This window comes from Globicephala melas, chromosome 2 (genome assembly GCF_963455315.2).
Source record: "Globicephala melas chromosome 2, mGloMel1.2, whole genome shotgun sequence".
NCBI lineage: Eukaryota > Metazoa > Chordata > Mammalia > Artiodactyla > Delphinidae > Globicephala > Globicephala melas.
In genome coordinates, this window is record NC_083315.2 from 150169989 (window position 1) to 150187373 (window position 17385).

Below are 17385 nucleotides of genomic sequence, written 5' to 3' on the forward strand. Positions count from 1 at the left end.
ACACAGAGAAGAAAAAGACCCACAAAAACAAACCAAACAAACCCAAAACAATTAGGAAAATGGTAATACAAATATACATATCAATAATAACCTTGAATGTAAAATGGATTAAATGCCTCAACCAAAAGACACAGACTGGCCAAATAGATACAAAAACAAGACCCATATATATGCTGTCTACAAGAGACTCACTTCAGACCTACGGACACATACAGACTGAAAATGAAGGGGTGGAAAAAGATATTCCATGGAAATCTAAAGAAAGCTGGAGTAGCAATACTCGTATCAGATAAAATAGACTTTAAAATAAAGACTGTTACAAGAGATAACGAAGGACACTACATAATGATCAAGGGATCAATCCAAGAAGAAGATATAACAATTATAAATGTTTATGCACCCAACATAGGAGCACCTCAATATATAAGGCAAATGCTAACAACCATGAAAGGAGAAACTGACAGTAACACAATGATAGCAGGGGACTTTAACACCCCTCTTATACCAATGGACAGATCATCCAAACAGAAAATAAATAAGGAAACACAAGCTTTAAATGACACAACAGACCAGACAGATTTAATTGATATTCATAGAACATTCCACCCAAAAGTGGAATACACTTTCTTCTCAAGTGCACACAGAATATTCTCCAGGATAGGTCACATCTTGGGTCACAAATCAAGCCTCGGAAAATTTAAGAAAACTGAAATCGTATCAAGCATCTTTTCTGACCACAATGCCATGAGATTGGAAATCAATTACAGGAAAAAAACTGTAAAAAACACAAATACAGGGACTTCCTGGTGGCGCAGTGGTTAAGAATCCACCCGCCAACGCAGGGGACATGGGTTCAAGCCCTGGTCCAGGAAGATCCCACATGCCGTGGAGCAATTAAGCCCGTGTGCCACAACTACTGAGCCTGTGCTCTAGAGTCCGTGAGCCACAACTACTGAGCCCTCATGCCACAACTACTGAAGCCTGCCTGTGCTCTGCAACAAGAGAAGCCACCACAATGAGAAGCCCGCACACCGCAACGAAGAGTAGCCCCTGCTTGCTGCAACGAGAGAAAGCTGCACGCAGCAACAAAGACCCAATGCAGCCAAAAAAAACCCCAAAAAACCCACAAATACATGGAGGCTAAACAGTGCACTACTGAATAACCAAGAGATCACAGAAGAAATCAAAAAATACATAGAAACAAATGACAATGAAAACACGACAACCCAAAACCTATGGGATGCAGCAAAAGCAGTTCTAAGAGGGAAGTTTATAGCAATTCAATCTCACCTCAAGAAACAAGAGAAACTGCAAATAAACAATCTAATCCTACACCTAAAGCAACTAGAGAAAGAAGAACAAAGAAAACCCGAAGTCAGTAGAAGGAAAGAAATCATAAAGATCAGAGCAGAAATAAATGAAATAGAAATAAAGGAAACAATAGCAAAGTTCAGTAAAACTAAAAGCTGGTTCTTTGAGAAGATAAGCAAAGTTGATAAACCGTTAGCCAGACTCATCAAGAAAAAAAGGGAGAGGACGCAAATCAATAAAATTAAAAATGAAAAAGGAGAAATCACAACCAACACTGCAGAAATACAAAGGATTATAAGAGACTACTACAAACAACAATATGCCAATAAAATGGACAATCACAAAGAAATGGACAAATTCTTGGAAAGGTGCAATTTTCCAAGACTGAACCAGAAAGAATTAGAAAATATAAACAGACCTATCACAAGCAATGAAATTGAAACTGTAATTTTTTGTTGTTTATTTATTTTTTTCTTATTAGTCATCCATTTTATACACATCAGTGTATACATGTCAGTCCCAATTTCCCAATTGAAACTGTAATTTAAAATCTTCCAACAAACAAAAGTCCAGGACCAGATAGCTTCACAGGCAAATCCTACCAAACATTTAGAGAAGAGCTAATACCGATCCTTCTCAAACTCTTCCAAAAAATTGCAGAGGGAGGAACACTCCCAAATCCATTCTATGAAGCCACCATCACCCTGATACCAAAACCAGAAAAAGATACCACAAAAAAAGAAAATTGGAGACCAATATCACTGATGAACAGAGATGCAAAGTTCCTGAACAAAATACTAGCAAACAGAATCCAACAACATATCAAAAGGATCATACAACATGATCGAGTGGGATTTATCCCAGGGATGCAAAGATTCTTCAATATACACAAATCAGTGTGATACACCACATTAACAAACTGAGGAATAAAAACTATATGATCATCTCAATAGATGCAGAAAAAGCTTTTGACAAAATTAAACACCCATTTATGATAAAAACTCTCCAGAAAATGGGCATAGAGGGAACCTACCTCAACATAATAAAGGCCTTATATGACAAACCCACAGCAAACATCATACTCAATGGTGAAAAACTGAAAGCATTTCCACTAAGATCAGGAACAAGACAAGGGTGTCCACTCTAGCCACTCTTATTCAACATAGTTTTGGAAATCCTAGCCACGGCAATCATAGAAGAAAAAGAAATAAAAGGAATACAGATTGGAAAAGAAGAAGTAAAACTGTCACTATTTGCAGATGACATGATACTATACGTAGAAAATCCTAAAGATACCACCAGAAAACTACTAGAACTAATCAATGAATTTGGTAAGGTTGCAGGATACAAAATTAATGCACAGAAATCTCTTGCATTCCTATACACTAACAACAGAAAGGGAAATTAAGGAAACAATCCCATTTACCATCACAACAAAAAGAATAAAATACCTAGGAATAAACCTATCTAAGGAGGTGAAAGACGTGTACTCAGAAAACTAAAAACACTGATGAAAGCAATCAAAGATGACATAAACAGATGGAGAGATAGACGATGTTCCTGGATTGGAAGACTCAGTATTGTGGAAATGACTATACTACTCAAAGCAACCTACAGATTCAATACAATCCTTATCAAATTACCAATGGCATTCTTCACAGAATTAGAAAAAAAATTTTACAATTCATATGGAAACACACAAGACCCCAAATAGCTAAAGCAATCTTGAGAAAGAAAAACGGAGCTGGAGGAATCAGGCTCCCCAACTTCAAACTATACTACAAAGCTACAGTATTCAAGACAGTATGAACCGGTTTTCAGGGCAGAAATAGAGACACAGATATAGAGAACAAACGTATGGACACCAAGTGGGGAAAGTGGCGGGGGTGGTGGTGGTGGTGGTGGTGTGATGAATTGGGAGATTGGGATTGACATATATACACTAATATGTATAAAATGGATAACTAATAAGAACCTGCTGTATAAAAAAATAAATTAAAAAAAAAAAGACAGTATGGTACTGGCACGAAAACAGAAATATAGATCAATGGTACAAGATAGAAAGCCCAGAGATAAACCCACGAACATATGGCCACCTAATTTACAACAAAGGAGGCAAGAACATACAAAAGAGAAAAGACAGCCTCTTCGATAACTGGTGCTGGGAAAACTGGACAGCTACATGTAAAAGAATGAATTTAGAACACTACCTAACACCATACACAAAAATAATCTCAAAATGGATTAAAGACCTAAAAGTAAGACCAGACACTATAAAACTCTTAAGAGGAAAACATAGGAAGAACACTCTTTGACATAAACCATAGCAAGGTCTTTTTTTGACCCACCTCCTAGAGTAATGCAAATAAAAACAAAAATAAACAAATGGGACCTAATGAAACTCAAAAGCTTTTGCACAGCAAAGGAAACATAAACAAGACGAAAAGACAACCCTCAGAATGGCAGAAAATATGTGCAAATGAAACAACGGACAAAGGATTAATCTCCAAAATATACAAACAGCTCATGGAGCTCAATATCAAAAAAACAAACAATCCAATTAAAAAATGGGTGGAAGGGGGCTTCCCTGGTGGCGCAGTGGTTGAGAATCTGCCTGCCAATGCAGGGGACACAGGTTTGAGCCCTGGTCTGGGAAGATCCCACATGCCACGGAGCAACTAGGCCCGTGAGCCACAATTACTGAGCCTGCGCGTCTGGAGCTTGTGCTCCGCAACAAGAGAGGCCGCGACAGTGAGAGGCCCGCACACCGCGATGAGGAGTGGTCCCTACTCACCGCAACTAGAGAAAGCCCACACATCGAAACAAAGACCCAACACGGCCAAAAATAACTAAATAAAATAAATAAATAAATTTTAAAAAAAATGGGTGGAAGGGGCTTCCCTGGTGGTGCAGTGGTTGAGAATCTGCCTGCCAATGCAGGGGACACAGGTTCAAGCCCTGGTCTGGGAAGATTCCGCATGCCGCAGAGCAACTGGGCCCATGAGCCACAATTACTGAGCCTGCGCGTCTGGAGCCTGTGCTCCGCAACAAGAAAGGCCGTGATAGTGAGAGGCCCGCACACCGTGATGAAGAGTGGCCCCCGCTTGCCATAACTAGAGAAAGCCCTCACACAGAAACGAAGACCCAACACAGCCATAAATAAATAAATTTAAATCATATGGGCTTCTAAGAAGACCTCTGCTTAAAAAAAAAAAAAAAAGAAAAATAAATGGGTGGAAGATCTAAATAGACATTTCACCAAAGAAGACATACAGATGGCCAAGAGGCATATGAAAAGATGCTCAACATCACTATTAGAGAAATGCAAATCAAAACTACAATGGGGTATCACCTCACAACAGTCAGAATGGCCAGCACCAAAAAATCTACAAACAATAAATGCTGGAAAGGGTGCGGTAAAAAGGGAACCCTCTTGCACTGTTGGTGGGAATGTAAATTGATACAACCACTATGGCGAACAGTATGGAGGTTTTTTAAAAAACTAAAAATAGAACTACCATATGACCCAGCAATCCCACTACTGGGCATATACTAAGAAAAACATAATTCAAAAAAAGACATGTACCACAATGTTCGTTGCAGCACTGTTTACAATAGCCAGGACATGGAAGCAACCTAAATGTGCATCAACAGAGGAATGGATACAGAAGATGTGGCAACATATACAATGGAATATTACTCACCATAAAAAGAAGCGAAATTGAGTTATTTGTAGTGAGGTGGATGGACCTAGAGACTGTCATACAGAGTGAAGTAAGTCAGAAAGAGAAAAACAAATACTGTATGTTAACACATATATATGGAATCTAAGAAAAAAATGGTACTAATGAACCTAGTGGCAGGGCAGGAATAAAGACGTAGACATAGAGAATGGACTTGAGGACACGGGGTGGAGGGGGAAGCTGGGGCGAAGTGAGAGTAGCATCAACATATCTACACCACCGAATGTAAAATAGCTAGTGGGAAGCAGTTGCATAGCACAGGAGATCAGCTCGGTGCTTTGTGATGACCTAGAGGGGTGGGATAGGGAGGGTGGGAGGGAGGCTCAAGAGGGTGGGGACGTGGGGATGTATGCACGCATGTGGCTGATTCACTTTGTTGTGTGACAGAGGCTAGCGCAGTATTGTGGAGCAGCTATACTCCAATAAAGATATATTAAAAAAATAATAAAAAAGTTAAATGCCATACGATAGTGACGTCCACATCATTCTATATGTAAACTCACAATAATACCATCTGTTTTAGAGAAAAACAAGCTATGTCTAATATGCAATCTGAGGTTGAAAATATAGCAGCAGTACTCAAAAACTGAAAATCATTTTACCTATTCTTCTACCTCAAGATAATACAACATTTTTCTTAGTGTTTTATACCGTACAACAGTGCTTTAACTTACATGATCTTATTTAGATATAATTAGGATTCTTGGATTTTTCAGTTTACTCTTAAGTTCATCAAACAAAGAAGCTCTTGCTTTATTTCTTTTACTTAAACTAGCCTGGAGACAGAAACAAGCAAATCAAAGTCTCCACTGGGAATTGTCTTCCATTCACAACTGCATCACTTGCTCCTGTTTATTCCCTACCAATAACTCAGTCTAGTTTTGTTCAGTTGAACACACACATGAACTAGGAAAAAAAGAGGAAAGACCTGGAGAGCTGCAATCATTGTAGTACTACTTCCTGTGGTAGAACCAGCCAGTCGCTTCCAATCTTCCATTTTAGGATATTTCCCTTCCAAGTTCTGACCAAAGATAGAATAACTTCTCCTGTTCCAACATTCCTAGAAAATTCTCTTAAATCACTTAAAACAACTTTCCTTTGTTTATTCAGTTTACATTCTTCAAAATCCATTTACATTTCCTGTACCCCACCTCTTCTTCATGCCTTCAGGTACTGCTGTAAAAAGACTGATCTCGGTACAAACACTCTTATCTTTCTGTAAAGATCAATCCTCCAGTCTTAAATAGTTCTTGTGGTTTTTCAAGGGTGCTCTTCATTTGAAGAACCATTTTGTGCTGCCCCCAGAGTCTCTCACAATAATTGAGATTAAAAGGGCTTGGTCTCCCTTCCCCTAATTCTATGCACACTTCCACCTCCCTACCACCCAAATAAATGCCTATTTTTATTCTCTACAATACTTCCTGTCAGCAAAACTGCTAGTCTCTTGCAGTTTTTTCTTCCATCTTGCTCTCTCTTTGAAATTATTTTAACTAAAAGCTACTTTTGATTATTGTGTTTCTCAAAGACAGCACAACTGTTCAAGTCTAAAACAGCACTGAATCTATGCCCTAGCTATATACATAGCTGTCAGTCGGGGAATAAAAGCCATAGGAATTTTTTTAAAAATCACTTTTCTTAACCTTGAACATTAACATAAATGAATTCCAGCTTTTAAAAATTATAAATATATATCTGGTTTCAGACGACTCAAAAGCACTAATGGCATATGCTTGGATTTTATCACACCAACATTTCTATGGGACAGTTGGTCCAGTCATTTGGCTGACAGCACAGCCAGAATTATTATTCAAGGCTGTTAACATAACTTTTTATATCAAGCTGGTTATCACATGACTGCTGAGAAAACCACAGCCTCCCGGGCAAAGCACAGCCTGTTGGCCTGACTAGGTCACAGAAACCTCACAGAACAGCAAGCTACTGCCTCTACTGGCTGTTACAGCAGGACATACCTCTTCGTAATTTTTCGCCTCCACTCCATGCTTCATGTCTAGGATCACGAGTTGGTCAGGTATCCGCCCTGTTCCTGAGAAAGAAATCAAAGGATTCATTGTGCGGAATGTTTAAAATTCCGGGAAATCACCCACCCACCCTCCCTCTCCCTAAGCCCTACCCTCTCAATAGAGGGAAACAGCGGCAACTCCTCCCCCTACTCAGCTGCAGAAAATTCCTGGCTCTGGCTAAAAATCACAAGCATTCCAGACAAAGCCTCTATCTGTGTGGGGTGCCAGAAAGTGACAAGAACATGCTGCTGGCAAACATCTCTGAGGGAGCAGGACAGAAGATACTGCAGCTGGTACTACAGAGGAACAGAACAGGGGAAGAGAAAACACACAGGCTCACTGGATTAGGAAATGAAAGTCACAACAGCATACAGTTGAGTGGCATATAGACCAATAGGTAGAGGGCACCAACTTAAGCTGAAAAGGAACATTTCCACATCTGAAAAGGCTGACCTGTGAAATTCTGAGAGAAGGATTACTCGGTATACGCTAAGCTTGAATTTACTTAATACAAATATGAGTACTGAAAAGTACACAAGATTTGTCTACTATTCCACTTATTTCAAACATTTTGGTCAATGTAAGGCCATTTCAATAGGTAAATAAAGTGTTATGGGACTATTCCCACAAAGCCTTTAGAAGAGCCCAAGAAGAAACTTAACAGTAAGAGTAAAATTCTCAGGGATACTTCTTACAAACAGAAAAGTCCATTTGGGATAGTAGGACCAACAGAGCAATGTTCATATTAGAAAAGATAATCTGATTCAGCTTGATCAAAAGGAATTCTACTCAGGCTTCCCTGGTGGCGCAGTGGTTGAGAGTCCACTGCCCCGGTCTGGGAAGATCCCACATGCCGAGGAGCGGCTGGGCCTGTGAGCCATGGCCGCTGAGCCTGCGCGTCCAGAGCCTGTACTCCGCCATGGGAGAGGCCACAACAGTGAGAGGCCCGCGTACCGCAAAAAAAAAAAAAAAAAAAAAGGAATTAATTCTATTCTTACATCATCAAGTAGGAGAAAGGGAAAGATTCAAAAGAGGCCCAGAAAACTGCTCAGTCTCAATCTCCTGGAATTCACCTGATTACTTGTATAATTAAAAACTGCCTGCATGAAATTAGGAGTTTTGGGAAATATTGCCAGTTAAGCATCGTGGTTCCTGAGACCATAAGCCATAGAGAATGGTACTGTACCCTGAGAAACACTGGAGATTTTCTGAAACGTCAATTCAAAAACTACTCATTGAGAACTCACAAGGCGCTAGAACAGAGATTGCCATCTCTGCCTTCAAATAATTCTATGGGCATCTAAGACATAAATATGCATACCAGCTACAGTAAAAATGCAAAGCATATAAAACTTTAAGGAAAAAACAAAAATGGTTCAGACAATCCCAGCTATGGAGCAAAGGTTAGAAGAGGGAAGAGATTAGTTGTGGACAGACTTCACTTGAGAGCTAGCACCTGACGGCAGACAAAGTTATCTGGACAGAAGGGAACACATGAACAAAGACAGCTATTGAAAGGATTGTGGCATGTTTAAAAGACAGTAAAGAAGTTCTTTTGGATAGACTAGAAAGATCAATTTGAAAGCTTATAAGACTGAATAGGTAGGATCAAGAAACTAAGCCAAGGACTTCCCTGGTGGCGCAGTGGTTAAGAATCCGCCTGCCAATGCAGGGGACACCAGTTCGAGCCCTGGTCCGGGAAGATCCCACATGCCGCAGAGCAACTAAGCCCGTGCGCCCCGACTACTGAAGCCCGCGTACCTAGAGCCCGTGCTCTGCAGCAAAGAGAAGCCCCCGCAATGAGAAGTCTGCACATGCAATAAAGGGTAGCCCCCGCCTGCTGCAACTAGAGAAAGCCCGCATGCAGCAATGGAAACCCAACGCAGCCAAAAATAAATAAATACATTTATTTAAAAAAGAAAAAAAAGAAAAAGAAACTAAGCCAAGTCACAGATACCTTCTGAGCATTAAACCAATTAGCTTTCCAAAAAAGAAAGCAAAACAAAAAGTGACACCCAGAGAGGTATCTTCTCCCAAATCTAACGTGCAATCTTGATCACAGCACTGCCCGTAAGAGATTCAATGCAAATATTTGCTTCTCCTTCCTCACTTGAAAAGTTGTGAAATCCAAGCAGCTCACAGCTCCGCCTGGTCGGAATGATCAAGATATTCTCTTCCTAACAGACTCTTCTCGCTATCTCTGTTTGCCACAGCACAGCTTTAGCATTATTCAAACACGAATGAAACCACAAAACCACAGACCATCTGAGTCCAGACCATACAATTTCTTGCACAGAACAGCCAGCCCATCCCCTTAATTGACATCATGGCCATAAAGGGTCTCCTTCGTAAAAACACCCTTTGAAATTTCTCTCTGCCTGACAAATAGACAGTCTTTTAAAGGTGCTCCAAAGACTATAAGGTATCAGGTCTCCACATCAGAATAAACAGCTGAATAAACACAAATGAAACTAGAAATTGAGCGCTGGCTATAACGTGTGTGTGTACACATACATTTATACATATATACACAGACATTTTTGAACTAGTTCCTAGGCATTTACATGCACGGCATCAGCATATAAGAAATTCAGAACAAAGGATAATCTCTGCCTTCAAAGAGTTCAAAATTGGGAATGTAAGATATAGACACGAGACACTTAAACAACACAAGGCTGTGTGTGTGAGATATATATATATTCAAATACTTAAATAAACAATCCAATCAGTAAGTGATGCACTATTCAGAGGAAGCCACACTGACCTCCTTGCTGTTTCTGAGACATGCTCAGCATCTTAAGGTGTTTGCTTTCTCTCCAAAGCCCTCATTACCATCTGACTTCTTTTTTTTTTAAATAAATAAATAAATAAATTTATGGCTGCATTGGGTCTTCGTTGCTGCACGCGGGCTTTTCTCTAGTTGCAGCAACTCTTTGTTGTGGTGCGCAAGGCTTCTCTTATCGCGGAGCATGGGCTCTAGGCGCACAGGCTTCAGCAGTTGTGGCTCGCGGGCTCTAGAGCACAGGCTCAGTAGTTGTGGCGCGCAGGCTTAGTTGCTCCGCGGCATGTGGGAGCTTCCTGGACCAGGGCTCAAACCTGTGTCTCCCGCATTGGCAGATGGATTCTTAACCACTGTGCCACCAGGGAAGCCCCCATTTGACTTATATTTGTCTATTGTCTGCTTGCTCCAATGAAAATGTAAGCTCCACTGAGAACAGAGACTTCTGTTTTATTCACTGCTATATCCCCAACACCTAGAACAGTGATGGATGAATCAATCAATTGACTGAGATATCAAGCAGACTAGAACGGCTGAGGGATGCATTCTAAAAGAACTAAAGGTAGGGACTTCCCTTTGGTCCAGTGGGTAAGACTCCACACTCCCAATGCAGGGGGCCCGGGTTCGATCCCTGTAGGGGAACTAGGTCCCACATGCATGCCGCACCTAAGAGTCCACATGCTGCAACTAAGAAGTCTGCATGCCACAACTAAACACGCCCCAACAAAGATCCCACGTGGGGCAACTAAGACTTGGCACAGCCGAAACAAACAAATAAATAAATATTAAAAAAGAGAAACCAAAAAACCCCAAAACTAAAGGTAAACCTATGTTCATATGGGAAGAGAGCATTCCAACAAATGAATAAATGTGACATGTTTAGAAGGCAGAGCAAACCAGAATGACTGGGGCCTGATGGGCAGAGGAAGATAAGGTTGGATGGAGCAAGAGTATAAAGACTATTAAAAGCCATGATGCCTAAAATCCCTTCTAGCTTGAAAATTTCATGATTCTGTGTTTCATTCTATAGAACAGGAATATTACTGCCACTACAAAGAAGGGAAAGCTTTTGAAAAAGGACTGACATAATGAAAGATGTGTTTTAGGAGATAAATCTGGTGGCAGTATTTGGATATATTAAAAGCAGGGATATCAGTTAGAAGGCTAATGACAAGATCCATGATTTGAGAGATTAGAGTTCAGATCTGTGTGGTGGCAGATACAGGAGGTATTTTGAAAGAAGTATCAGCATAACTTGATGACAGACTGGAAAAGACAAAAGTATGTAATTTCAAATATGTGAGCCCAAGTAACTGGAAGGATGGTGTTAATACTGATGAGTGAGGGGAACTAATTTGAAAGAGTAGGTCATGAATACAGTCTTAGATATCTGAGTTTTGAGGTAAGAATAGCACAACCATGTGGAAATGTCTAGAATACTGTTGAGACATCCTGGAACTGGCAGGGGTGGGGGCAGGAAGAAGGGTATCAGTCATGAAATCACTATTACAGTCTTTTAATTTTCTATTCTTAACCTATTATTCCATTTACTTCAGGCAAACTCCCTTAGCTTTTAGGCTAAACTGACCCACTTTAGATCAGGGGTCAATTTCTGGTTAACTGTTAAAAGCAGCTGGTTCTTTTGCTATTCCTGGGAATATGTTGGAGGTGTTGGCAAAGGTGCTTGCTTTTCTTCTAGGATCGTATGTTCTGAACATTCTATAAATGTAAAATTGCCAGGAGTCCTTTTGCTACCATACGGAGAAAGCCTGAGAATAGTCAAATGGAGGCAAAAAGAGGAAGCACTAAAAACAATGTAAGGTGCCAATGATACCGTTAAAACCCCAAGATACAGCCCTGCCTGAAGTCAGTACCACACTGCAGACCTCCCTGTTCAGAGAGTCACATGGTCTTTCTCTTCTTCCTCTTTAAGCCAGTTTGAGTTATGTTTTTGTGTCCTGCAGCCCCAAAGGGTCCCAAGTAATATAACAGGTATAAATGCATACAGCTTTTAGAGTCTGGTGTCCTTGAAACTGAAGAATAGGGAGTGAAAAAGTCCCCAACCACTGAGCACAGAAGCCATCAGGTAATCAATCAGCCTAAAAGTTACTAAGGACTCTTGGCCTGGAGATGCACAGAAGAAGCCACAGCAAGTTATCAGGGCTAGGAAACAGCAAGTGCCCTGGAGATCGAAACTGCTTCTGACGATACATTATTTGTCAGACAGACCCTACTTCTAATCCCAAAGAAAACATGTCACTAGCATATAAATGCACTATTTTCTAGCATCTATACCAAATTCAACTCTATCATTCAAGACAAGTATATCACAGGATTCAAGAAATGCCTTCTCCTGCACATGAAGAACTCTACCAATGCGCCAACTTTCACTTATATGTGTGTGCACTCCAGCAAATGTAGTTTTCATTTCCTCTTCTTGCCCAGACCAAGAGAGAAAGTTCATGCTCTAACTTGCTTAGAAGATGATGCTTAATTCAGGGAAAATACTCTGATTTACTTACCCTTGCTCTCAAAACACACTTCGAACATGTCATAATCTTCAGTGGTAAAGGCAAATTTCCCCTTGGTTGCATCCTCCTTGGAGTACAGAATATGGCCAGCAGAATCTGTAATCTAAAAGTAAAAAGTAAGTAAGAACAGGCAGCAAATAATACTTGGGAAGAGAACTTATAGAAATTGGAGAAATGGAAAGAAACACTGTCTATAAAAGACAGTCTAGGGCTTCCCTGGTGGCGCAGTGGTTAAGAATCCGCCTGCCAATGCAGGGGACACAGGTTCGAGCCCTGGTCTGGGAAGATCCCACATGCCGCAGAGCAACTAAGCTCGTGCGCCACAACTACTGAGCCTGCGCTCTAGAGCCCGCGAGCCACACTACTGAAGCCCACGTGCCAGAACTACTGAAGTCCGCGCGCCTAGAGCTCGTGCTCTGCAACAAGAGAAACCACGACAATGAGAAGCCCATGCATCACAAAGAAGAGTAGCCCCCGCTCGCCGCAACTAGAGAAAGCCCGTGCACAGCAAAGACCCAATGCAGCCAAATAAATAACATAAATAAATCTATCAAAAAAAAAAAAAAAGACAGTCTGTTATGATCACTATGGTCCAACCATTCCCAAAGACAGGAATTGGATTAGAAGGTGAAACCCAAATACAGCAAATTTCACACAGTTGATAATAGTTGATATAAAGTGGGTTTATTAGCAAAAGTTCACTTTATAGAATGTAGATCAGTATCATTTCCTAGAAAGGGAAAATGGAAGTGGATAATTACTGAAAGAATATACAAAAAGGAGAAAGATACATAAGAACACATTTCCTGTTTAAAACAAATCTTGACACACGGTTGGGGGGAGGGGTGGAGAGTGGAAATGGAGCACCTGACACAAGGAGTGAAGGAAAAGAAGGCATGCCTGGAGGAAAAATCTGGCAGAGCTATTCCTGCAGATTTTATGTGGATTATGTTAATGGCTACAAGGGGTGGGGGAAGGCAGGGGGATAAACAAGAAGTTACTCCTAAAAAAGACATCTTTGGCTTCCACAAATGATAATTCCTGTCTTCCAGGTTGTTGCCTCTAGTTTTCCAAACTTAAACCGCTCCATTCCTACAGAATGGCCTGTAAGCACAGACGAAGCGGCATATATTGGTAAGTGAACGGTCGCATATAAAGCAAGGGCTTGACACAGTAATATGACAGACCGGGTCTCAGGCTTCTTTTCTAGAGCACATGGTTGTCTTGGCAGAAGGCACATTTCATGACCTAAGACAGGAAGCTACTTGAAATGTAGAACACAAAAATAGTGGATTAATTATATTAAACTGGACGTTCTAATGATGTTTGTAAAACAAGATTCAATTATAGATGAGATTTTAAATATAAAAATTGAATAGTATACATATAAACCTATATATTTAAAGCACTTTAATAACACTAGTTATTTCTGAGCAGTGAGATTTCTTTATAATTTTTTTTTCTACAAAGGCATGTATCACTTATGGTCAGAAATAAAGTTATTTCAGTTTTGTGAAGAAAAACATAACAAAAGAATAGTTACCACTGATAGACAAATTTGAAATGATGGGTTAATAAAAAAGGTTTCATGGCACATCTAAATTCCCTAAGAGTAACAGCAGTAATATTAATCAAGTATCTTCTGCCATGAATGATGTTGATCATTCATTAATTTGTCAAACATTTAAGATGCCTGGATCTGCACTGGTCACTGGAGAAATAGGATGTGGAAGATGGTTCCCATCTTCGAAGGGCTTAAGAGTATAAATAGGAGAAGAATAAGAAATGAGACAACTTCGCTGCAGTGTGGAGAGTGCGTCTGTGCCATGGGATTATGGAGGGTCACAGAGTGTATCGTGGAGGAGGTGACACAGGAGCTGAGTCATGAAGGATGAGTTGCAATCAAGGGAAGAATAGGAGTAAAGACATTCAGGGTAGAAGAGACAGCAAATATGAAGGCTTAGGTCCAGAAAAACGAAACAGAACAAAAACATGGTATCATCGTAACACTAATAGCTAATATTTATTAAGCACTTACTAAATGCTGAGCACTGTGCCAAGGCCTTTATATGCATTTTTTACTTGATCTTCACTATAACCCTACAGGTAACAAGTATTTTTTCTCCCATGTTCCACAGGAGGAAACTGACGCACAGAGAGGTTAAGTGGCTGGAGAGATACTAGCCAGATCATGTAGAACTACAACATCATGCTAAGGAGTTTATTGCGCACAAAGTGGAAAAGGCAATGAAGAATTTGAAATCAGAGTGATGCGATTCAACTTGCAGTTTAGAAAGATAAATCTGATAACACTGTGAAGACAGACTCAAGAGGGACAATACTAGAGATAAGAAGATGTGTTAGGACACTAACCCAGTACTCCAGGTTAGAGATGATGAAGGCTTTGTGTATGGAGAGAAGGGGCCACATCTGAGGAATTTTAAAAATGGAGAAAAAAAATAAATTAAAATAAATAAATAAATAAATAAAATAAAAACAGAGAGCCCAGGGACTTCCCTGGTGGTGCAGTGGGTAAGACTCTGTGCCCCTAATGCAGGGGGCCCGGGTTTGATCCCTGGTCGGGGAACTAGATCCCGTATGCATACCGCAACGAAGATCCCGCACGCCTCAACTAAGACCTGGCGCAAGCTAAATAACTAAATAAATACTTAAAAACAAACAAACAAAAAAACCGGAGAGCCCACAGGACAAGACCAAAAAGTGAATGCCCACAAAGACCAAGCAAGCAGCATACACTGAGTCTAACGGGCCAGCACAAGTCCACGGGGTGTGGTGAACAATGTGGCAGACAGGAGACAGGCCGGTCTCAAGGGAGAAACCAATTACTACCATGGCATGCCAGCTTTTCAGACAATCTAATTCTCCAAAAGAACCTAAACATTTTAACTGTTATTTGAAATCTCCTAGTTTTTAAATCCTCACAACCAATCCCAACATTTGAAAAACTATCTCAAGGCCAAACAAAAAATGTCTATAGGGGCTTCCCTGGTGGCGCAGTGGTTGAGAGTCCGCCTGCTAATGCAGGGGACACGGGTTTGTGCCCCAGTCTGGGAGGATCCCACATGCCGCGGAGCGGCTGGGCCCGTGAGCCATGGCTGCTGAGCCTGCGCGTCCCGAGCCTGTGCTCTGCAACGGGAGAGGCCACAGCAGTGAGAGGCCTGCGTACCGCCAAAAAAAAATGTCTATAGAAACAACTTCTGGGCCACCGATATCTGACCTCTGCATAGGACGGGCAGAAAGCTGGCTAAAATCACACAAAAGAACTGTTGGGCAGCACTGAGGTGAGAGCTGAGATCAGGGACCATGGATTTCTAGTGGCCGCACCTAGCAGCCAGGATGCAGGAGCAAAGAAAAGTATTATATGATTTAGGTCTGGGGTCTACAACTGAGTGGTTTGGAAGGATACGGGGATTAAGGAATTATGTTATAAACTTTACCTACATAGTCTTTAATCCTCACAACAATCCCAGAGAGGCCAGTCTTATTATCCCCATTTTACTGAGGCAGAAACTTAGTAACTTGTTCATTATCACAGAGCTAATAAATTGTGTAGGTAGATTTGAAGACAGGGTCTAAAACCTATGCTCTTTCCACATTCCATGTTGCAGCCCCACAGCAGGAATGGCTGAAGGAAGTGAAATGCACAGAAGCCAAGAAAGACTAACAGAATCTGATGGATTCTTTGGGTTGGGGCAAGTCAGAGAGTCTGAGAGTCCTCTTGAGTGGGACATGGCACTGTTCAGTCTGCATTCTCCACCTCAGAGGGATTAGCAGGCAGCCACAAGGTAGAGGCCTTGAAGTCAGCAATAAATAAACAATCTGCATGGGAATATTCAGCCCTGGAAATTCCTAAAGGCCTCTTGTTCATGTGATACTTTTCCTGAATTATCAACTAAAAGAAAAAGCCAAACAAAGGACAATTCAACTTAATCAGACTTACAAGACTTGGCATAAATTTGCCCAACCAGGTTATTTCCTAGAATAATAGCTTATGATCTCTTTGCATTCTCCTAAGATTTTTTTTAATACCTGTGCCCTAGAATACTTTTATTTATTTTTTATTTTAAATTTATTTATTTATTTTTATATATTTTTATTTTTTGGCTGTGTTGGGTCTTCGTTTCAGTGCGAGGGCGTTCTCTAGTTGTGGCAAGCGGGGGCCACTCTTCATCACGGTGCGCGGGCCTCTCACTATGGTGGCCTCTCTTGTTGCGGAGCACAGGCTACAGACGCGCAGGCTCAGTGGTTGTGGCTCATGGGCCTAGTTGCTCCGCGGCATGTGGGATCTTCCCAGACCAGGGCTCGAACCTGTGTCCCCTGCATTGGCAGGCAGATTCTCAACCACTAAGCCACCAGGGAAGCCCTTCTCCTAAGATTTTAAAAGGGTTCTTCAAAAAAAATTATTTAAGGACAGGAGCCTCTTTAGATGACAAAGGATCCTAGGTACAGGTCAGAAAACTCTTATTAAGCAGTGGCAAAAATCCTTCATTGAGTACTTTGCAAAATGAATTAAGAAGTCTGCCATGTTTTTCTGAAAGACTCGAATACAATCCACACTTCCAACTGGTTCTCGGAAGGAGTAAAAATTGTTTAAATTGTCTTCTTCTACACTGTACTGAGGAACTATAGTCATGGTAGAACCACTTGCATTGCTGGTTCTTTCTATGACATCTGAAAATGTATTAAAGACGCAAATATTTTACAAGAGGCTGAAGGCAAAACACCCATCACTGCCTATACCATTTATCAGCATGAAATTTACCTCCTGGAAATAGTGTGTGATAATGATCACATTTCCATCAGTGTCTCCACATTTCTATACTCCCTATGACCTTCAGATGACACAACTATATAAGGGTATCTATCCAGATATCAGGAAATCCAGACAGGCAACTTGACAATTTAACCTTCATGTTAGGCTCTTATAGACAGTTGGGGATTCTAACAGATCCCAGAATTTTTCTGAAAATCAGTAGGTT

General features: G+C 40.8%; 1 protein-coding gene across 1 annotated transcript in view; it reads right to left on the reverse strand.

The window, feature by feature from the left end:
- The window catches only part of TMED10 (transmembrane p24 trafficking protein 10), a 44951-nt gene that overhangs the window by 13658 nt on the left and 13908 nt on the right, over nucleotides 1-17385 (reverse strand). Inside the window, exons 2-3 of the mRNA XM_030831789.3 lie at nucleotides 12377-12488; nucleotides 7025-7098 (exon numbers count right to left, since the gene is read on the reverse strand). Coding sequence (XP_030687649.1) covers nucleotides 7025-7098; nucleotides 12377-12488 — 186 coding nt within the window. The remainder of the gene's footprint in view (nucleotides 1-7024; nucleotides 7099-12376; nucleotides 12489-17385) is intronic.